This window comes from Saccoglossus kowalevskii, chromosome 2 (assembly GCF_978046115.1).
Source record: "Saccoglossus kowalevskii chromosome 2, keSacKowa6.1, whole genome shotgun sequence".
NCBI lineage: Eukaryota > Metazoa > Hemichordata > Enteropneusta > Harrimaniidae > Saccoglossus > Saccoglossus kowalevskii.
The window spans coordinates 32,172,370-32,196,797 of record NC_140642.1 but is presented as its reverse complement, the minus strand read 5'-3'; the positions used below and the strand labels follow the sequence as shown (position 1 = coordinate 32,196,797).

At 33.5% G+C, this 24,428-nt stretch overlaps 1 protein-coding gene across 1 annotated transcript in view; it reads right to left on the bottom strand.

Annotated features, from left to right (window-relative positions):
- The window catches only part of LOC100376870 (1-phosphatidylinositol 4,5-bisphosphate phosphodiesterase beta-1-like), a 68,642-nt gene extending 48,434 nt beyond the window's left edge, over positions 1-20,208 (bottom strand). Inside the window, exons 1-12 of the mRNA XM_085505709.1 lie at positions 20,146-20,208; positions 19,206-19,346; positions 18,367-18,446; positions 15,600-15,653; positions 14,035-14,119; positions 13,206-13,306; positions 12,454-12,620; positions 9,261-9,407; positions 8,802-8,959; positions 4,964-5,043; positions 4,733-4,817; positions 904-1,009 (exon numbers count right to left, since the gene is read on the bottom strand). Coding sequence (XP_085361835.1) covers positions 904-1,009; positions 4,733-4,817; positions 4,964-5,043; positions 8,802-8,959; positions 9,261-9,407; positions 12,454-12,620; positions 13,206-13,306; positions 14,035-14,119; positions 15,600-15,653; positions 18,367-18,446; positions 19,206-19,346; positions 20,146-20,208 — 1,267 coding nt within the window. The remainder of the gene's footprint in view (positions 1-903; positions 1,010-4,732; positions 4,818-4,963; positions 5,044-8,801; positions 8,960-9,260; positions 9,408-12,453; positions 12,621-13,205; positions 13,307-14,034; positions 14,120-15,599; positions 15,654-18,366; positions 18,447-19,205; positions 19,347-20,145) is intronic.
- Positions 20,209-24,428: the final 4,220 nt, after the last annotated feature.

The following is a 24,428-nucleotide window of genomic DNA, read 5'->3' as shown; positions in this document are numbered from 1 at the left end:
TCAGTGTGCCATTTACAGTTAGAATGAGATGGATTATAAGTTATCAAGAAATGTTTGTTTTTTGGGGGGTAGTGATCATCCTAAATTAGTATTTCCTCAAAGTTTTTGGCATTTATAATTGCTTATAGAAGTTCATTCTCATTCACACCAAACATAATAAAGATTTTCTTACTGTTTATTTGTAATTAATTTGTTTGCATGATTAGTGGAACACGATTTTAGTGTATGTTTCCCGAAAACATGGTATTGCCTGCACATACACTTGCTATACTACAGCAGTAGTCAATTTTGGCTGTCAATGACATTTTCACAATGTAAATGAGCTTTTCCCATCTCATCTTCTCAGACAACAAGTGAGAGACATCACAGGAATGTTTCAGCATGACTTGAGGAGCCAATTGCAAACAGAAAATGTAGGCCAGTGGAGGCCAGTGTCTTGTAGATTCTGAAATTTTAAAAACTTTGTTATAATTCCCTTACACCACATTAAACCAAACTAAGAAGAGGATGTAGGAATACTCACTCTCAAACAATTACATGTAGGTAGTCTCATAATTATTTATATTTTGGGCCTGATTGTCTTGTGCCTAGCCTTACAAATGGCTGATTCCTTGTTTCATTTTGGATTGAATTTCATGAGTACCAGTTTATTCAACACAGGTTTATTACCAACCATTGCAACCAACACTTCTGCTAACAAAAAGATGGCTCAGCCAACTCTTGTTTTTTGTTTTGTTTTTAGATTTGATACATGTACCATGAACAGACAAGCACTATTTTTTAATTGACCTGGATGATTTGTTTGACTGATTGTATATCCCTAAAGCTCCTTGTGGCATCATCAGACAAATGGCCAATACATAGAAAAACTAATTTAATAAGTTAAGATAACAAGTAACACACCTGTTCGCTTCCTTGCCTTTTCTGGCACTTCCTTTTTCTTTTTGTTTTTCACAATAATTTTTCTCATCAACATTTTGGGACTTGGCAAGGGTACACCTGATTTGAGCTGTGAACATTAAGAAAATCAAAAACAATTTTTGAAAAACTATTGGTAATATTTTTCATTGTATAAGTTTGATAATTGAATAAACAATAGCTGAACTCTGACTGACTCGTAGCTCATGATGATCACCGAGTGCTGGAACCTGGCCTCTAAATGACCAATAGTGGATATGTGAATGAAGGACCAATGGCTGATAACTGGTTAGCAAATAGATGCTCACTAAATGACAAATAACTGAACACAGAATGACCAATACCTAATCATTGATTGAAGAATAGCTGTTCACCAAACAACCAATAACAGGTAACTAAATAGCTAATGGCTGATCACTGACTGACCAATAGCTGATTAGAAAATGGCAAATAGCTGGTCACTAAATGGCCAGTGAATGGCCAATAGTTGCTCATCAAATGACCGATAACAGATCACAAATGGCAATTAACTAATCTCAGACTGACCAATAGTTAATTAGTAAATGTCCAATAGCTAGTCTCCAAATGACCAATAACAGATCACAATATGGCAATTAACTAATCTCAGACTGACCAATATTTGATTAGTAAATGTCCAATAGATAGTCTCCAAATAGCCAATAACAGATCACAATATGGCAATTAACTAATCTCAGACTGACCAATATTTGATTAGTAAATGTCCAATAGATAGTCTCCAAATAGCCAATAACAGATCACAATATGGCAATTAACTAATCTCAGACTGACCAATAGATGATTAGTAAATGTCCAATAGCTAGTCTCCAAATAGCCAATAACAGATCACAAAATGGCAATTAACTAATCTCAGACTGACCAATAGTTGATTAGTAAATGTCCAATAGCTAGTCTCCAAATAACCAATAACAGATCACAAAATGACAATTAACTAATCTCAGACTGACCAATAGTGGATTAGTAAATGTCCAATAGCTAGTCTCCAAATGACCAATAACAGATCACAAAATGGCAATTAACTAATCTCAGACTGGCCAATAGATGATTAGTAAATGTCCAATAGCTAGTCTCCAAATAGCCAATAACAGATCACAATATGGCAATTAACTAATCTCAGATTGACCAATAGTTAATTAGTAAATGTCCAATAGCTAGTCTCCAAATGACCAATAATAGATCACAATATGGCAATTAACTAATCTCAGACTGACCAATAGTTGATTAGTAAATGTCCAATAGCTAGTCTCCAAATGACCAATAACAGATCACAAAATGGCAATTAACTAATCTCAGACTGACCAATAGTTGATTAGTAAATGTCCAATAGCTAGTCTCCAAATGACCAATAACAGATCACAATATGGCAATTAACTAATCTCAGACTGACCAATATTTGATTAGTAAATGTCCAATAGATAGTCTCCAAATAGCCAATAACAGACCACAATATGGCAATTAACTAATCTCAGGCTGACCAATAGTTGATTAGTAAATGTCCAATAGCTAGTCTCCAAATAGCCAATAACAGATCACAAAATGGCAATTAACTAATCTCAGACTGACCAATAGTTGATTAGTAAATGCCCAATAGCTAATCTCCAAATAACCAATAACAGATCACAAAATGGCAATTAACTAATCTCAGACTGACCAATAGATGATTAGTAAATGTCCATTAGCTAGTCTCCAAATGACCAATAACAGATCACAATATGGCAATTAACTAATCTCAGACTGACCAATAGTTGATTAGTAAATGTCCAATAGCTAGTCTCCAAATTACCACTAACAGATCACAAAATGGCAATTAACTAATCTCAGACTGACCAATAGTTGATTAGTAAATGTCCAATAGCTAGTCTCCAAATGACCAATAACAGATCACAAAATGGCAATTAACTAATCTCAGATTGACCAATAGTTGATTAGTAAATGTCCAATAGCTAGTCTCCAAATGACCAATAACAGATCACAAAATGGCAATTAACTAATCTCAGACTGACCAATAGTTGATTAGTAAATGTCCAATAGCTAGTCTCCAAATGACCAATAACAGATCACAAAATGGCAATTAACTAATCTCAGACTGACCAATAGTTGATTAGTAAATGTCCAATAGCTAGTCTCCAAATGACCAATAACAGATCACAAAATGGCAATTAACTAATCTCAGACTGACCAATAGTTGATTAGTAAATGTCCAATAGCTAGTCTCCAAATGACCAATAACAGATCACAATATGGCAATTAACTAATCTCAGACTGACCAATAGTTGATTAGTAAATGTTCAATAGCTAGTCTCCAAATGACCAATAACAGATCACAATATGGCAATTAACTAATCTCAGACTGACAAATAGTTGATTAGTAAATGTCCAATAGCTAGTCTCCAAATGACCAATAACAGATCACAAAATGGCAATTAACTAATCTCAGACTGACCAATAGTTGATTAGTAAATGTTCAATAGCTAGTCTCCAAATAGCCAATAACAGATCACAAAATGGCAATTAACTAATCTCAGACTGACCAATAGTTGATTAGTAAATGTCCAATAGATAGTCTCCAAATAGCCAATAACAGATCACAATATGGCAATTAACTAATCTCAGACTGACCAATAGTTGATTAGTAAATGTCCAATAGCTAGTCACCAAATGACCAATAACAGATGACAATATGGCCAATGGCTGATTACTGACTGACTAATAGGTGATCAGTGAATGGCCAATAGCTGCTCACCAAACGACCAATAACCTATCACTAAATGGTCAATGGCTGATCACCAAATGACCAGTGAATGGCCAATAGGTGCTCACCAAACAACTAATAACAGATGACTTAATGACCAATGGCTGAACACTGATTGACCAATATCTGATTAGTAAATGGCCAATAGCTAGTCACCAAATGACAAATAACATATTACTAAATGGTCAATGAAAGATCACTGAGTGACCAATGACCAATCACTGAATGGCCAATAGCCGGTCACTAAATGACCAATGGCTGAGCACTGAATCATCAATGGCTGATCACTGAATGACAAATGGCTGATCACTGAATGACAAATGGCTGATCACTGAATGACAAATGGCTGATCACTGAATGACAAATGGCTGATCACTGAATGACAAATGGCTGAGCACTGAATGACCAATGGCTGAGCACTGAATGACAAATGGCTGATCACTGAATGACAAATGGCTGATCACTGAATGACAAATGGCTGAGCACTAAATGACCAATGGCTGATCACTGAATGACCAATGGCTGAGCACTAAATGACCAATGGCTGATCACTGAATGACCAATGGCTGAGCACTGAATGACCAATGGCTGAGCACTGAATCATCAATGGCTGATCACTGAATGACAAATGGCTGAGCACTGAATGACAAATGACTGAGCACTAAATGACCAATGGCTGATCACTAAATGACCAATGGCTGAGCACTGAATAACAAATGGCTTATCACTGAATGACAAATGGCTGATCAATGAATGACAAATGGCTGATCAATGAATGACAAATGGCTGAGCACTGAATGACAAATGGCTGATCACTGAATGACCAATGGCTGAGCACTGAATAACAAATGGCTTATCACTGAATGACAAATGGCTGATCAATGAATGACAAATGGCTGATCAATGAATGACAAATGGCTGATCAATGAATGACCAATGGCCTAATTATTATCAGCTGAAACATGGCTTTTCAGTATCTCCAAATAAATTGTAGCAATGTGTTAACCCCATGTATATATTTACCGGATAGTCATCCACTGTCTCAATTAGCAATAAGTCACCAAATATTGACCTACAGTAGTTCGCCATTTTTGCTTGTTGTTTTGGTCTGGAAAAAATACATTGAGATAAGAATATTATAATTCTTTTTAATGAGTATTTCAAGCTAGTATGAATCGCTCCATCTTTTTCTGTATTACAGTGAGAAAGATAAATACAGGAGACCTTGGAAGATAAAATTCAGAAATGACTTACGAGCAATGGTTCTCAAATGATAATATGACTGGATATTCTGATGTTTTAAAAGCACTTTCCGCTATGGCTTCAATTACATCCTGGAAGAACAAAGAAAAAAAATGTTAAATTGATTTTATGTTGATTTGGTCTTAATTTTAATAATTTGTGTATTCTTTTACAAATGCATTGTTTAACACTTTGATTGCTGATATGGATTGTACATAATGATATCAATGACCTGGAAATTGTGTTTTTTTTAGTTCTTGATCAGAAACAACATATACCTTTAGTTTCCTAACTCATCTAGCGCCCTCATAGTCCAATCTTGCTTATAGTAGAGCTTTTGTTTTACCCCTTACATTAGATTTTACTCAATCTTTGGGTTTTTTTCCCAAAACTATTCATCTTCACATAAAAAAATAAGAGTTTCTGTTTCTAACACAATACTAAAAAATAGTGTGACTACAAACCTGTAATTGAGACAATTGATTAAACCTTTGAACACCGAAATCTACTTGTGTCACCATTCATAAATTGTAAACCCACAAAAGTTTTCTAAACTTTTGATCAAGACTTGTAGCAAATCATGTGCATTTTGTTCCAAAAAATAGGTAGAAAAATACGTAAAATCAGGCAAAAAGTTGCATGAAAATTTTGCTGAGAACAATTATGGCAATCAAAGGGTAGAAAAATACTGAAATATTAAAATACTAGAAAAATGTCTAAATTTACTATAAATTGTGCCTTTACCAATGCAAGGATTACGTAAAGCACAAAAAAGTTTTTGTTTCTTGACCCAGCGCAAAATAAATTGTCAATTGTCCCTATGATAAAGAACACATCACACAGCTCAATTTCAAATTGTGACTAACTTGGGTTGCATTAAATTTTTTTTTTTAAATTATATTATTATTATTGATATTAAGAATAATAAAAATGATAATCACCATTCACCATTATGTTATACATAATATTTTTCAGAAATAAATTTTTCAAATTACAATTGTGTCTACCACTAACTTTCAGCACTTGTTCATTTCAGACCACAAGGGTGCTACTCCACTTGGACAACTCAGCTAACATGACCCAAGTACCCTACTCCACCTCAGACACTCATCAAACCAGAACATGAAAGCCCTATTTCATCTGCATAGGCTGCTCAACCAACCAGACCCCTTTCACCTAGGACACTTATCCAACCAGACCCTTAAGATCCCACTCCACCTGCATGAGCTGCTCAGCCAACCAGACCTCAGAACCCTACTCCACCTAGGTCAGAAATATGGGGTGCTTTCACTTTTAAACTGTACAAAACAAAACAAAATAGTATTATTTAAATGAAGCATTCTTTGAAAAATTGTTTAGTGACAAAACCCAATTTGAACAGCTTCACATCAAATTCTGTAAGCAGGTCTTGGGTGTACATAAGAAAGCAAGCAATAATGCTGTCAGAGCAGAGTTGGGATGCTACCCTATTATTATTGAACTCTGCACACATATGCTGAAATTCTGGAAAAGACTTAAGAATTATAAATGTAATGAACTGGAGTGTTCTGCTTTCAACCAAAAAAAAAAATAGCACCGGTAATACTTGGACAGCATTTATTAATAAACTGCTTGAAATTACTGAAACTAGTGTAACTGGGATTGATATTTCAAATTTTAAAACAAAGTTAAAACAATTGTATGTAGAAAAAATCTGGTTGCAAAGTCTACAAAAAGCAGAAAATAACAAATTACGAACATACAACAAAATAAAATTAGCATTCAAATTTGAGCCATACCTGGATCTTATGAAAAATATAAAGCATCGAATCAGCTTATCTAGGTTTAGAATTTCAGCTCATTCACTTCCAATTGAAAAGTTGAGATATCAAGGAATACCTCCAGAAGAAAGAATTTGTACACTATGTGATCAAGGGGCTGTTGGCACTGAAACTCATGCATTCATGGACTGTGAAAATATTGAAATTAAGAAAGAATAGTCGTATACAATTTCTAAATATGGTTTCAGTTTATGATGAAAAAATTCAAGAATTATCTAAGGATAACATACTTAAAAAATTATTTACCTCAAATGATAGTTTCAGTGTTAACAGTCTCTGAAAATTTGTCCATCAAATTATAATGTCTAACAATATCTAAATTTTACTTTTGTTTCTTATTACATGTACTACTAATATTTTATATTTCTTGGCTTACTTATTGTTTCATTTGTTATTGATGTTTGTTACAATGTACTTGTTGTTGTTGTTGTATGTTTATTGACCATGGATAATGTAATTCAATGCATTATTTCGTGCCAAATAAAATATACTATACTATATACTATACTATACTCATTTATCCTGGGCAAGATTTTAAACTACATCCGGTTGTGGAGTTTTTGTACTTGGGAGAATGAGGTTACCCTTTGCCACAACTACCTCCAGGTCACCCTTGGGCAAGGTGTAGCATCTGTCAGCCTTGGGTGCCAACTTCCCACATAATAAGTTTGGTTGACGTCAGTAAGGGCATACGGTCATAAAAACCTTGCACCAACTCAACCTCAAATGTGAGGTATTACCTGATAAAGACAACGTGTATGGTTTAATTATGTATATATTTATCCTGGGCAAGATTTTAAACTACATCCGGTTGTGGAGTCTATGGACTTGGGAGAATGAGGTTACCCTTTACCACAACTACTTCCAGGTCACCCTTGGGTAAAGTGTAGCACCTGTCAGCCTTGGGTGCCAACTTCCCACATAAAATGTTTGGTTGACGTCAGTAAGGGCATACGGTCGTAAAAGCCTGGCACCAACTCAGCCTCACGTCTGAGGTATTACCTGATAATGGCAACGTGTATGGTAATTTAAATATGTATATATTTATCCTGGGCAAGATTTTAAACTACATCCGGTTGTGGTGTCTATGGACTTGGGAGAATGGGGTTACCCTTTGCCACAACTACCCCCAGGTCACCTTTGGGCAAGGTGTAGTACCTGTCAGCCTTGGGTGCCAACTTCTCACATAAAATGTTTGGTTGACGTCAGTAAGGGCATACGGTCATAAAAACCTTGCACCAACAGATCCGCATAGGTGGACAATATTTTATGTAAATATGTATATATACGTTTCAGTTTTCCTTGGCATTTAGCAGGGGGGGTCGTAACCTCTTGTAGTGAGAACCAGTGTGACTGGCCTGCCAACGGGATGCTAAGGTTTTTATAGTAAAAGTTATCAGTCACTTTCGTTAATGTAATTTCGTTTTATTTATCCGTATATCAAAAATCACTATACTATACTATACTATACTATACTATACTATACTATACTATACTATACTATACTATACTATACTATACTATACTATACAATACTCATCCAAACAGACCCTGAAAGCCCTACACCACCTGGACTGCTCTCATACCTACTTTTACAGGAGCCAATGACACTCATACTTCCTATACTTTCTTATTTGGGCGAAGGCCTTTATCCTGTTCCCCCATTTCTGGGCTTAGCAGCCATCTTCAAACCTATCGCCCTCATGCATACCTACCTCATTGTGGTACTACTTAGTGTTAATTTTTTAACTCCAGTATTGTAGTCTATTTTGTATTTTATACTCTTTTGCTTTCAAATTAGTGCATTAAATATATTTGCATTGAACTCCTTGTGTGGTGTGATGTTACAAATGATTGATTTGTTTAGTGACATACGGGGTCTGTAAAAACCACAGAGCATGTGTTCTCCATTTTGGTTTTTTGCTTGTTTCTAATGCTCCTATAACACTTGCTGATCACTAGCCATCCAGGCTGCTTTTTGCCAACCAGTCAGAGCAATTGTGTTTCCTTTTGTGCTTTCTGTTTCTCACCTTAAACAAAATCTCAGTACACATGGTGTAGCCGTGAGTAATAATCGGCTCTTCTTCTGGTGCCTTCCCATCCCAGCAGTCTAATTCCACACAGCGACATCCAGCTAATAGACACTGGCGATAAATTTCCACTGACGACTTACCGGTCAACTGATGACCTATGAGGTAATATGTGCATGAAAAAATTGCCATCATTTTATCTATTAACAGTGCTCCACCTTGATGGTGGCCAAGTCAGTTATATATAACAATTACAAGAATTTATAAGAATATGTCTCATATACAGGTATACATGTAGATTGTTGAAAATTATATCATTCAGATAAAACTGTAGTAAAAAGGAATACGATACAAAGTAATTCGGCAAATGACTTGTATTTTGGTTAGATTTTAAACACAACAAACTCACAGTGTAAGATATTTTGGAAGTGTGTAATTTCTAATTTTAACTTTACTTACCAGTGAGATAAGTATTATGGGATGAATTGATGAGATAGTGAGAGAGTGGCTGGTCCATGTCTTCATTGAGTTCATAATTATCTGGGGTTATAATGTAGTTGTCAAAACTCATCAAATACTTGGTGAAACCTTCCATTGATAGATGACCTGTTAGGAATTAATACATCATTAAAAGTTTAAATTTATAAAAGTAAATGACTTCATGACAAAAACAATCATAAATATATCGATAGTTTCTTTGTGAATTTGGATTTGGTGACCAATACTCACTTGGTTCACTCTACCTTGAGAAGTCTCTTCTCAGTTTACAATCATAAAAAAGTGCACATAATTATTACACATGATGGATGTAGTAGCAGTGCTCGCCTTGGTAGAGCTACTTTTCTTGATTTTTAATAATGAAAAGTAACTAAACAAAAATCTTTGTAAACAAGCCATGCGTAAGATATATAATTTTGTTTATAGAGATCAGAGATAAGGATCCAGAAGCTGATGCTTGATTATGGTGATTTTTTAACACTGAAATGATTGACATTCAGTCATCTTGTATCTGATCGTCAAGGTAGTACTTGCCCATATTGAGAGATATTGCTGTGGAACAGAATTAATTAAAACAAAATAGCCACTAGTCATCCATTTTGAATACATCTGTATATCTATAACATGATGTAGAATGAATATATAACATAATCAGTCAAATCATGTCATACATGTAGATACGGCTCTAGAACCACATTCATTAAAACAAAATGGCCACGAGTCAGCCATTTTGAATCAGATTCGAAAAATAAAATGACGTGCATCAGGGACCCATAATTTTATATGTATGTACCAAGTTTGAACAAAATCAATCCATAAACGACCAAGATCCGGTTCCACAATGTCAATTTTTATAATGTTTTAGCACGAAAAATGGCTGCCACATGGCCATTTTTAATCAGATAGTCAAACAAATATATTTGTACATTGTATGACAGGATCTATAATGAATATATAAAATTTGAACATAATCAGTCAAAGCATGGCAGAGATATGGCACTAGAACCACATTCATTAAAACAAAATGGCCGCCATTCGGCCATTTCGAAATCCGATCTGAAAAACAAAATGACAAGGTTCCATAATGTCCAATGTATGCATTAAGTTTGAACAAAATCCACTCATAAATGCTTGATTTACGGAGACTAACAAGCTGGATAGCTTATCTTTAAAGATCAAATTGTTTTCAATCTAATCCCAATGTTTACTTTTGGATTGATATCATGTAGTTCCTACATTGATATCAAGCAAGTGATATTACATTTTAATGTTTGATGTACAGTTCCCCTACTTAATCAAATATTCAGGTGTCAACAATAATTTTATTCATACCAGTAAAATGAATACAATATATGTGACCCTTATGAAGTTGACATTCATGCCATTGCTTTCATTGCAGATTTAAAAGCAGGTCAGTCATGGCAGTTCATTTTGGATACAAATTGAGAATATACTATCTCATAGAATGTGTCATGTTGAACCCTTATACACTTGGCTTTAATTCAGGAAACGATGAATCGATTTATTTCATTCCGAGTGCTTTATATATTACAAAGAAATAAAAGCCCCATTAATAATTTTGCAGTGTCACTTGCCTGCAGCAAGAGTAGTGATTTTAATGAAGATAGAGAGTACATTGTACATAGTGAATGGTCCTACTAAATAATTAAGACCTCATAAATTAGTTACATGTGTTGAGAATTGTTAACGTGATTTGATTTTAATAAGTACCATCTATATGTAGGAGTTGTAGAGCTGAAGTGATGAAGAGTGCGTAAATGATGTACTTAGCCTCAATCTGAAAAATTGGTTTACACATCACTTTAATTCTTGGTAAAGGTGGATATAAAAGGTGTTATGTATGTTTCCTTGGATGACATGTGATGAAAATATCATTGAAAAAACACAATGAACTCACACACTTCATGAATCATATTTAATACATATAACACAGGTAAATAAAGATAAAATCTCATGCATGACTTTATGAGTACATTTGTATCAAAGGCGATTAACGCACTAGAAATGACACACGAAAAAAAAAAAGTAGGGGTGTTCACAAGCCTCATGTGTGAGCGTCCTAGCTGCTTATCCTATGCTATCAGTCGCCTTTGACCAACATCATGGAAATGATGAAGTGGGGCTCAAATGAGGGTGCCACCTACATGTATGGGGACTCTGTGTGTAAGTGTCATAAAGTCCTATCTCCTAGTGGCAATCGAGTCATAACTTTCGACTCAGTTCAAACTAATGTGACATACTGCCTAAAAATCTTGATTTCCTGTGTTGAAGGTGAAAAAAAATTATATAGAAATGGAAAGGAATCTGCAATGATAAGAGGGCAGGGGAAAACTTTGGCGATGCTCACTGTATGAAAGAAGGAACTGAATGAGGCAGTTTGAAAACTGATAAAGACTGAGGGACGTGAGACATTGATATGATGGCTGATGAGCAGTAACACATTATGGTTGATGGGATACAAAATTAAATGACAGAGGTCAGAGAATAATCCAAGAAGCAAATATTAAAGTATACATAATCATCAGTGGAAGCTAATTTGGCTGATAAAGGTCGATTGTATGGAGAACAAAGGATGCTCTTTTCTGTAATAGTGACAATAAAGATAAAAGTATGCAAGTTGGATGACACGTAGATCTCAGTGTAATCACACAATGTACCCACACACTTCTTGAGACAAATTACACAGTATCAAAAGTGAGTATAAGGTTGAAAGAAAATACATGTGTTATTATTGATGATCTAGATTTTCCATCTGCAGTCTGGTGTCAAATTGAAATAATCTTTCGATGTACAAGAAAGGTCTACTATAAAACATTTAGGGAATCATTCAATATTTCTCAGTACATTAAGTAGAACCCTATATATATTGATTTATTAAAATGTTTTTTTTTTTTCATCTCATCTAGAAAATGTCCATGAAAAGATGCCGCTATCAATAATCGATCGTGAACATTTCTATTTATACATGTACTGGAGCAAGCATAGTGATATCTGAGTGCCTTGAATGTATTACATGATGATACACCCTGATGCATGGCACCCAACAACTTATAAATCATGTTCTTGTATCTCTCTTACATTTGTATAAAGTGAAAAATCTTTTCTTTTTTTTTAAACAATACAAATTATATACCTTTCTTAGCAAATGATTTGTTGGGTTCATAATCGTCAATAAGTTCCTGTGTCTTCTTTTCTGTGCACAGAGGAAATAACACTTCATTGAGTCGTGGGTCTCTTTGAACTGAATTTAAAAAATCCTTAAACTGCAGAACGGTGAGGTAAGGCTTGTTTTTGGCACCACTGAAAATATGATAAAAGTAAATTTTTATCACCAACGTGAACAACTCAGATCAAGATGGAGGATTGTTTTTAAAAAAACGGCAATTATGGCCAAGCCCAATAAAAAAAAACTTGCTCATCGGGTTGGCTGCTTGTAAGATTTCCAAATGTGTTTGAAGTTAGTAGTTGGGGATTTGTGGGAAAACATTAGCACAAATCAGTCATTTTGTTGCTGTTGCTGTTGCAAAACACAAGATCCAAAATTTATGAAGACAAAGATAACATTCTATAAAATGTTTTTCTATCTGTATGTGCTTTTAAGATTCATCCTTGATCTTGTTCAAGCATGAAATAATTGCTTTTGCATTTTGCAAAAAAATAAAATATCTTTGCTGCTGTTTTTTTCTCTTGAAAAGTTATTTTTTGGGTCTTGCCTATCAATACTGCACTTTCATGTTGAAAAGCAAAGCTTTAAACACAAATATTTAATTTGATGTTGATTGTAGGAATATCTTTGTTACAATTAATTGTCCTGGTACACAATTAAGAAAGTTACTGTAACATTTATTAATTTTAATAATAGGACGGTATATAATTATCACTTACATTTCTTGAAACACTTTATCAATTTCTCCTCGGTTTGTCAGACGGATATAAAATATAAAAAAGTCTTCTAAGGTGAACCTTTCCGTAGGAATTACATCATTCTGCAAGTTTATAGAGAACAATGTAAACAGGAATGCCATAAAGTTTGAGAACAGCAAACACCGATGGTGATTTAAAAATTCTATAGTTGTCAGACATATCACTCGTTTGAATTATGGTGGTAAACAATGCTGTGTCAAACAAGACATAATCAAAAATGACACCATGCAATGTCTGTGGAATTTTAACCTTTTCACTGGGTTTAAATTTCACTGATTTACCATTGCAGACATATTCAGTGGGTTTTAAATTCACGATTTTATCATTTAGACAATGTGTTCTATGCTAAATTTTACATATTCACTGGGTTTTAATTTAGCTCATTTTCCAGTCAGCGAAATAAGCCAAATTAAAACCCAGTGAATAATTAACCCCTTTACAGTATCTGTGAAAGTGTCTGGGGTTATTTGCACTTTCCTTTAAAAGATTGGGACAAAAATAGAACTGAAAATTTAGCTAATTTTTTTCTGTTGGTAAATTTTCAGTTCTATTTTTGTCCCAATCTTTTAAAGGAAAGTGCAAATAACCCCAGACACTTTCACAGATATAATGAAGAATATAAGAAAAAAAGTGCAGACAAATTTGGGCGAGTCGGGTGGAGAATAGGTGAAACTGATTCTCGGGTTGCTATTTGCTTTAATGTCACAAAACACATTTTGCAACTAATGCAAAACATTTTCGTGGAATTCATTACTCTATAATAAGTACTGTGAAACTGAGAGAACATTACTTTTCCTGAAGGTAATCCAATAGCTTGTAATGCGTGTTCTACTTTCTTGCGGTCATCTTTACTATTTGCTAACTTCTTAATGATGCTGTGAATTGAAAATAGATGATGCTGTATTTGCAGAGCAGATATAATTACAAATGAATAATCTGATTATGAGCAAACTCCTTTTTTATTGTTGTTTACACCTCAATATAAAATGATAGCAACAAGCTATGCATGGCAGTCCCCGTTAGTTATCAAGTTTATTAATAGTTTTGTTTATACAGTAGTAATATACATGTAGTTGGAACATAAACAAATATGAGAGAGATATGGATTCAGAAGCTGATGCTTGGTTATGATGAATTTTTAAAACGATTGACATTCAGTCTTCTTGTATCTGATATCAAACCAATACTTGTCCATATTGAGAGATATTGCTCTGCAAGAGCATTAATTAAAACAAAATGGTTACTAGTCGGCTATTTTGAATCTGATCTGAAAAATGATGTGCATCAAGGACCAATAATGTCTAATGCAGTTTGAACAAAATCCATCCATAAACGACCAAAGTCTGGTTGTGGATTGCAGAAATGCTTGATTTTTGATGATTTTTTAGCACAAAAATGGCCACCATTTGGCCATTTTGAATTGGATCATCAAACCAATACATCTGTATATCTATGACATGATGTAAAATGAATATTTATACATTTTCTGGCTGTTTGTATCATAGTTATAATAAAACAAATTATTGGTGATTTTGATGCTGTCACAGTAGATCATGCGAGCACTATCTGCCTCCACAAGACATTGTGTAAAACATGAGAATGCTAGTTAGCAAAAATGATGTTACAGTGCATAGAAGATGTTTGTCTGTCTAATATTGACAACTATTAGGTAGACAAATTTGTATTACAGCTGGAAAATTGTATTCACACTTTGTGACATATGATGAAACATGTTTTTTCATAAATTATTACCGGGTAATAATAATTAAATTGAAATGTGGACTTAAAAAATCTATTTATTGTAAATATCAAACCGATGAAATAGATATTCAAACAAACATAAAGAGCACATGAAATGTAACAATTTCATACAACCAAAATATATATGAATACCCAGCAGGAGAAATTGCTCTTTCCAAAATTACAACCAACAAATTAATACAAATGAAGCCATGAAAACTGCAAAATTTGGGGTATTTTTTTTAAATATTGGTTTGGGGGGATAATCACAAATAGATTGGATACTTTGACAGTAGTCAGACAGAATGATGTGCAGATAACAAAGACTGATCCAAAATAGTTTTGATCTAACCATTGAGACCATTTTTATGCTAAAATGTAGGTGCAACATTTGGCACATACATGTATTTATGTATTTTTCTATCAAATTTGTTAATTTTGAAATTAATGGAAATAATTGCCTACAGGTCATTGCAATATTATTGAAAACAAATATGGACAAAATTATGCAGGTGAAAGATGGCAGTTGAGTTGAGTTTTGTGTTGAATAATTAACACAATGTGCGAACAGTGAGAATGCTATGCTGACCACATGTATGAAATCAAGGTACTTACTGTTTCACAGGCACCTTTTCTTCTATTGGTGAAGTAATAATGAGTTTGGAGTACCTTGAAATAAAATAAAATTACATTTTTCAGCCGACAGAACTAGACAAAATTAGTGTCCCATATACAAACTCATTGCACTATATAATCATGCACTTGTTTATAAACTTTTCACCACCAGACGTTCTCGCACAAATTTTTCTGCACCTTTTTTCTCATATTTTTAAATATTTCTGGAAATGAACCCTAATACACAAACAATTTGGCTATTTTTTTCCCAATCTTCTGAAGGAAAGTGCAGTCTATAAACAAGGCTATTTTGTGAATTTGTGATGAAAAGTCGGAAATGGTGGTATATATGTTATATATAATTAGAAAGCTGGAAATTTCAGAATATCAAGAATGTGATTACTTAAAAAAATGTTTTTATTTAAACTTACTTCTTCTTTAAAATCTCTATTAATATGGTAAGAATGGGATGGGCTTGTTTGTATTGGTCTAATTCAACAAATGGAAATTAGCTATTCAGAAGAAATTCCATAAATGTATTTATTTTTTTTCATTTTTCAGAGGAGAGACATCAGAAAAGAACTTCGAGTTGAGTGCCGAAAAATAAATTTCAATTGGCCAAACATAGGGGTCCTGAAAATATTTTAAATTAAACATCTTGTTGAGTGCCACTTCTTGTTCAGTGAACTTAATTAATTATTTTGGAATTCTGAATATTTGTGATACAACAAAAATATTCTGTTGCAGTTTTGGCTCATCTTTTTTTCATCAAACAACAGTCGCTGTACATAATCCTCTATTCAGACTACATGTGCAAAAATGATTATGCAATAAAATACATTAATTATTCAATTTGTTTTAATTTTGCTATTTTCACTGATAAGCAAAAGTCGCTAAATTAAATTTATGTGAATGTGTAAAGTAACAATAAAACACATTGTTTCCTTGGCCAATTCATGAATTTAAAACCTTAGTGAATATGTTCAAAATATCAAAATGGTTGCGAACAAATGATTTTACAGTCTTTTATGACACGAGATCTCATATACGTTGAAGCTTATTTATTGGCAAAAAAGGGGGGCTCGACCAAAACCACAGAGCTGTTTGCTAATACAATATTAACCTATGGTCCTGGTGCGGCCCCCATAATGCGACTGCAAAGATATAGAAAAATACACGGCTGATAGAAAAATACACGACTGATTAGAAATAAATTCAAAACAACAGAGTTAGTACAAAGAACGTATAAAAGTTATAGCACACTGTGCTGCTGTGAAGTTAGTAATGAGATGACAGAGGCAGCGTGACTGCGACTGTTTGAAACATCCAGAGCGATGTGGTTGTTTATTGCGATGTTGATACCGCGTGAAGTTATTTAATTGATTATAGATAGTTTCAGCTTGGCAACTACCCAGTAATGATGACAAGGTTACTGAAAAGTTATTAATATACATACTTGAAAGAAAAATTATGTCTGGAGATATCTTGGGGGTATATGAGCATATAGCAATAGTGAAGTACCCGTAATGGAACTAATGAAATTGTGGAATGACACCCAAGAGACAGTCTTTAAAGAGAATTATTTTTTATACAGTTTGTGTTAGTTTGTAGCATTTAAATGTCTAGAAATGATACTTATTCTTGCTTGATTTTATTCATTCTTGTTTTATATGTATTGTCGAATTACTGTCTTTCTTAATTGATTTACTTGATTAAGCATTGTAATGTTAGTTAAAAGTTATATGCATTTCAACATGTTTTACTAGTGTGTTTACCTCAACTTAACATTGAACTCTATGGCAAAAAAACACACTTCCTGTTAATGTATGCCATTTCTAATTGATGATTACGTTATTGGTCAGTTAAGGGGATTGTCTTTCAGCCAATCATTGTCTTAGTACAGGATTAGGAAAGTTTATCTTTTGGATTACTGACCATGCCTTAAATAACCCCCTTTTAGCACCTTGTGTTAGACTGGACCCAAGTAAGTGTCAGTATACTATGCTTATTGCTGTTCCTGTAACTCTGTTCTTAGCTAGTTGTAAACTCTATGTAGTACTGTTCCAGTAATAAAGATATCCTGCTGTGAGTATCTCAAATGGTTAATTTGTATCCAGTTACTTATGACTTCATGGTTGTGATATATGATCTCACAAATCAGTGTTGACAACAAGATCCCCCCACAAAATTATTCTCGCCAGCTAGACAATGGCTATTTACATAATAGACCATTTTCGAGTTGCTATGTGATATTTACGTCAGTATGTCGGTAAAATCTTCATCCATCATATAGTTCTTATCTACTGGGGTATATCAAACAATTCTCACTAAAAACAGCTGTATGAAACATAACTCTTTATCGCACTAAGTCTTTGCATGTACAGATAAATGTTCAATTTGATTTCTAAGTACCTAAAAAAGATGTGATGCAATATATTTGCTGACAATTTGAATTACAGTATAATGCACAAGTCAGTAGCTGCATTTTGAACATGTCTGCAAGCTGCTGACATGATGAATCAAACGGCAGACGCACATATCTTTTCATTGCTGGCATATTGAAGTACTGTGAAATACTTTATTTTCACTGAAAAGACTTTTTGGGTGTTTTGTATGGATTTTCAGTTTAACTGATTTTTAAAACTTATGTAAAACATAGAAAAACAGGTATATTCACTGGATTTTATTTTTACTGAATCATCCCTTCAGCGAAAATTACGTATTTTACAGTATGTTGTTTGCTAAAACATTTTAGCATTTGACTTACATTTTCTCCCAATACTGCAAAGGCGAGCCATTTAAAGCCAACATATTGTAAGCAATTTCCAGTAATGCTTCTGCCCATTCCTAATAAAATATGCAAAATTAATGTTAATACTTATATTAGTTTTAGAATAAGACAGTTATAAACTATTTTAGCTATGGGCCATGCAGACCTTGTCAAAAATGACTATTTCATCATAGGCAAAGTGGTTTACAATATATGTATTAGTCTGGAAAATGATGCTACCAGTAACAGAAAAAGCCATACAATTTTACATACTGCAGTTATATATTTCAGCGAGGGAACAATTACATAATATTCAATAAATGAATGTCACTCAAATTTCTTCTTTGTACTGATCACAATAATTACATTTGGTACATTTAGTTTTTCATTACAAAAATAATTAATTGCAATTTTTGATCAACCATAAAAGCATTTCGGTTAATATTGGATATTGAACATCTTTAATTGCAAGAGAAAAAGGAAGACTCTAAGGTGCCCGAATGTCGCATCATCACTATCAAATAATTTCCTTACGGGTACAGGTAACATTAGTGAATTGGCAGCCATTAAAATAAAGAGATTCCCTCAACATTTATCATGTGGTTTTATTTTATTCAAATACAGCACCTGAACAGATATAATTTCCCACAAAAATTGGATCCATGACAATAATAATAATAATTTTTATGAGCAATTCATGCACAGATAAAAAATTTATTGTCATGCACCTCTATTGTTTGTGAACAAAAATATATAGAACAGTCAAGAACTTTCCTCTGTTTCACTTCATATCATCTTTAGCTAAAGATAGGGCCAGAAATGAAAACCCATATTACCTTTGCAATAGTCTCTCTATTGGCACAGAAATTCAACATCTGCGTTTGCACAAAATCGGGTCCATACACAATAGTTATGCTCTTGTCTTCAAGGAAGACATCCGGGCTTCCCATCGTACATGTGTCACGTAATTTCCCTTCCTGCAATAATGATAAATATAATTTTGATTTAGTACAGTAAAAGTAGACACAAATTGTTATGAAATGTATACACGCTGACAGGTATATCTGAAAAATTGAATTTTGATATTTCAGCCAGCCTTGAGATAACAATTATTGATAATAATATATAGCAGCTTTAAATAAGTAGGTCACACATAATTCTCATGTTGTTAAACAGAAGCCTAATGCAAGTTCAGATTTTCAAATAAAAAAAACAAAAACAAAATTATGAATAACAAATATTTCAGGTTCATGTCCAGGTTTAAGTTATTAATATTTAAAAGCTGAAAAAAAGAAAAACATTTTGGGCTTTTGAAATTTTGATAAATATAATTTTATAATTGTTATATAATATAATAATTGTTACATATGTTTTATACTTATTCAAATTATTAAACAAGAACAGATATATAATTATAGATGCCCAACTAGATCAAAACACAATACTATAGAATAGTTGATTTTCAAAGCATGTCTGCATCTGTTTGATTGTAATCTATAATGAAGGTTGAATCGCAAATCATCTTCTGTCCCCTAAGGCTATTGTCATGAAATCTGAATCAGGATAATGCCTATCCCATTATAGGATATTTTGATCTTTATCTGGTTTATTGAAATAAAAACTAAAAATCGGGTTTTAAATTAATAAATAACGAGAGCTCAGAGCATTTTTATTATATATAACAAGCTATATCAAGTTTGAATAAAATCTGTCTCAATACATGACTGAGATTCAGATCTGGAATTGCAGAAATGCTAAATTTTGATGAATTTTTACCCTTAAAACAACCTCAATTCGGCCCTTTTGAATATGATCACCAAATGAACAAATATGCGACATGATATAATAATAATAATAATAACTTTATTGACATTATTCATTTTTGAAAAGAACATAGTCAAACACTACTCTAAGAAACAAAACAAAAATTACAACAACAAAAAAGAAGAGATGAAAATAAATATATATGATTTATGATGTTTTAAAGGGCTGGAGGAAACAACTTAAACCCCTACTGTCTGTCAATTACTGAAATATAAAGGGTGATGGTGGCCTGACTCAAGGTTTCAACGGGGGTGTCAAGTCACGACTTTACATAGGTATTTCTTGGCCAGTCCCCTCTAGAAAACTTGCTACATGGAGTTGAATCCATCACTCGGATCTCTAGTTCTCAACTGAACAGCATGTCCGAGCGAAAGCTATCTGTCCATAGGTGAAAAACTGTGTCAAGAAAGGTGAAACCAAGTCAAGGGTTGCATGATATCCAGCAGTAGGTGAGTCAACTATTCGTGGGTGAGTAAAGAATAAAGAAAAGCTGAGAAAAATTGTATTTGAAGTTGACCAAGAGGCGGACTGAACAGGAATTGTGTAAAATTATCCAACAATGGTTTCTTCAAGAACGGTCCACTCTCTGGTCCCATCATTCAATGCAAAGCCTGCATCTTAGCCAAGCAACTTAGAGGTGACGACTTTGAATTTGAGGCCAGTTCAGGTAGATGCTATACATGAAGTCTTGATTCGATCTCAACTCATTCTGCATAAATAGACGCTGATGTTTTTGAATAAAGAAAATGTACTATACATGAACCTATGTGTGTTCATGCGCTTTGAACCCCCCTTTCATGAGGCCCCTTGGTAAGTCGCGACCCCGATAAGTCATGGTTTTTGCTCGGATCCCCATACCCACGACTTAGCGAGGGATCACTGTACATGTATATAGATTTGGAACAGCATTTGTTAAAACAAAAGGCTGGCAGTCGGCCATTTTGAGTCCAGTCTGAAAAACAAAATGATGTACAGTTTGAAAACAAATTTGTCCGTCTATACATGACAGAAATCCAGTTCCAGAATGGTAGAAATGCTTGATTAATTTTGAGGAATTTTTAGCACAAAAATGGCCACCATTCAGCCATGTTGAACATGTTTATATATCCCAAGATGAATGAAGTATATGTAAAGTTTGAATGGTTCAGACATGTCAGAGATACAGGTGAAGACACATGCATGAGCGCTCACACAGACACACAAATGTCCGAACATAAGCCTTGTTTTTGGACTTTGTCTGTACTGGAGACTAATAATTTAGGTATAAGATGACAAAAGTAAAATGTAAAGATGGTAGTTTATGGTCATATATCCATGGTCATTATGTGATAAATGTAGTATGTCAACAGATTCATAGGGGTGAGGCATTGATAGACTGTGGCCCTTTAATTTATTTGTTTTTGTTTTCAAAAATGTATTTTTTCTTATTTCTTACATTAGTATTTGATATGTTTAGTACAGAACTAGTGAACAATTTACCCAACTTTTAACAGCCACAGGAAAGTAAATTTCTTGCACTTACATGACATTGTGTATTCATGAATTTCAATACAGAAATCAAAGATATTTGCTATCAAGGAGGTGATAAGTATAGTCATTTACTTATTTACTTTATAACACCTAACACCTACCAAATCAAAGCACTCCTCGCCTGGTTTAAGGAAAATGTTTTTTTTTTGTTTTTTTTCCCCTTGTCCACTGCGACCCAGGAAGAGATATATCAGAGTGCTGATTTATTCAGATCAAATTTATAGTCTACAGTGATACAATATAATAATGTCTAATAACTAGTTATCAAGTCTGTGGTGCTTTTGATCAATGCTGAGATTTAGATCAATGAATATCATATACGTAACGGAACACCAGCATAATTTAGACGTCGGCATTCATCAGTGCACTCAATCATACTCAATAATTTACTCTTCAATAATTTTAATGGCTTATATGTATCATCATGATTATAATGCTCTTCAATGATTTGTTTTGTCTAGTCACCATATGTACTATAATAATATACAATGGTTGAAATGATCTGTGTGATGCAGTCATATTTCAATAACATATATTTCGTAAGAAAGTCATAATATCATAATATCGTTTTACAGTGAAAACTACCAAGATTTTGTCATTGAGACTGTTCTGGATGTTTTAAGATGAAGATTTGATATACAACAACAGAATCGCAGGCATGCTAGTTTGAATATTTGGAGAATAAAAACATTGATCGCAAAATGTATATGTAGCATGTTTGTACAGACAAAACTCAATCGGATAAAATGCTGTTCTCTTTGAGTTTAGATAAATTGTAAATGCTTTGGCTACACATTTCACTAGGCAATTAGGAGGTACCATGCACTTTCATGACGACATGATTTGAAGATGAAACTTGAGAGAATTGTTAAACCATTCCAATAAACATTTTCTGTTTTGTATACTGGTAAATTTGTGTTATTTGCTACATGAAAACAGTGTAAAGTAAAGTTAAAATGTACAAAATACTGGAAAACTTGCCTTCATCTTACAACTGAAAGCCCTTTCAAAACAAGTGAGGTGATCCTACTACTTTTCCTCAACTTTTTTAAGTACTCCCCATGGTAGGATACTAGTAACTTTTCGGTTCAAGGCGTACCAACTTTAATAGCTACAATTTAACCAACATGCAAAAGTCTTTTCTCAAAGTGTTACACAATTTATAAACAGTTGTTGGCCAGCGTTTGTATTCTTTTTTTTGTTCTAAATGTAATTTATAGAATGTCTCTATAAACTGTGCACTGAAAGTAGACCTAACAAAGAGTAGCACGTTCATTGCATTATCTACAGCAAGGCATCGCCCAGATCTCTGGTTTTATACATTGTTGCCCAGCTTTCAAACATTGCACGGAGCCACACGGACGTCCATCCAAACTTTTAATTCTGAATGTCTGCTCTTCCTGTGCTGTATTTATACATAAATGTAGAAATAATGAAAATACGTCTAGACTGTAGAATGATAAAAGTCTGCCAGTAACAATATTTTGAAACAAAGTAGGTAATCAGTTGTTCTGCTCTCTCCCAGAGCAATTTCCAAGATAAAATCTTGATGGTAAATTTGTTATTGCATGTACCGGAGGGTATCGTCAGGCTAGTGGATTTTACAACACAAATTATCGGAATATATGAAAACTGTTTTATTGTGTGTTTTTGTTTTGGATGTACACAAACCCCCATTGAAGTTGCACCACAAATATAATATAACACCTTGAATAATAAACAGTATTAATGGTGGACAGGTTATATGCATACAAGTTTGACAATATTATTGAATATAGACATTGATCAGATAGTACTCCAAACATGGAGCATATGTACTCTTTTTAAATAGGGTGTGGGGGGTGGAGGCAATGATAATCGTACCCTTGTTGCCGAAAGCATTGAGATGAAAGGCAAAAATTTAATGAGTACAGTGTCCAAAGTGAAGGAGTACCGGTAGATTATACAATCACTATTTCATTGAATTTTGCTTATTTCGCTGACTGGAAAATGCGCTAAATTAAAACCCAGTGAATATGTGAAATTTAGCATAGGACACATTATCTAATTGATAAAAGTCACTGAATATGCCTGAAATGCTAAATCAACGAAATTTAAACCTATTGAAAATTTGTCATTTTACAGCATTGTTGCAACTTTTGTGGAAAAATTACAACAGTCATTTGAAGAACACAGCAACAATGTATTATTTGATGATGACAAGAGGGGAAACCAGAAAAACAAATTAAGAACATACAGGCAAGAAATGTCTCATTTGAAAACTACCAGTATTTGGAAATTATAAAAAACCCTCATCATAGGTCAGCCTTAACTAAACTTAGGTTAAGTGCCCATAATCTCCACATTGAAACTGGCAGATATACTAATAAAGATATTACTGACAGAAAATGCCAAATCTGTCAAAACAGTGAAATTGGAGATGAGAAACACTTTCTCCTTCAATGTAGTCATTACACAGAATTAACAAATTCAACATTGTTCCTGATATCTGTTCAACAGAACAGAATTTTATTAAAAAGTACACATCAGGAAACCATTATTAAACTTGGTCAACTTATCTACAGTTGTTTTCAAATGAGAGAACAAAGTTTGAATAAAACATTTTATTGTAATCTATGCCATTGTAATCTATTGTAATTTTAAATAGGTACATTACATAGATGGTAATAATATTATCATCTATGCAATGTACTTATTTTACTTTT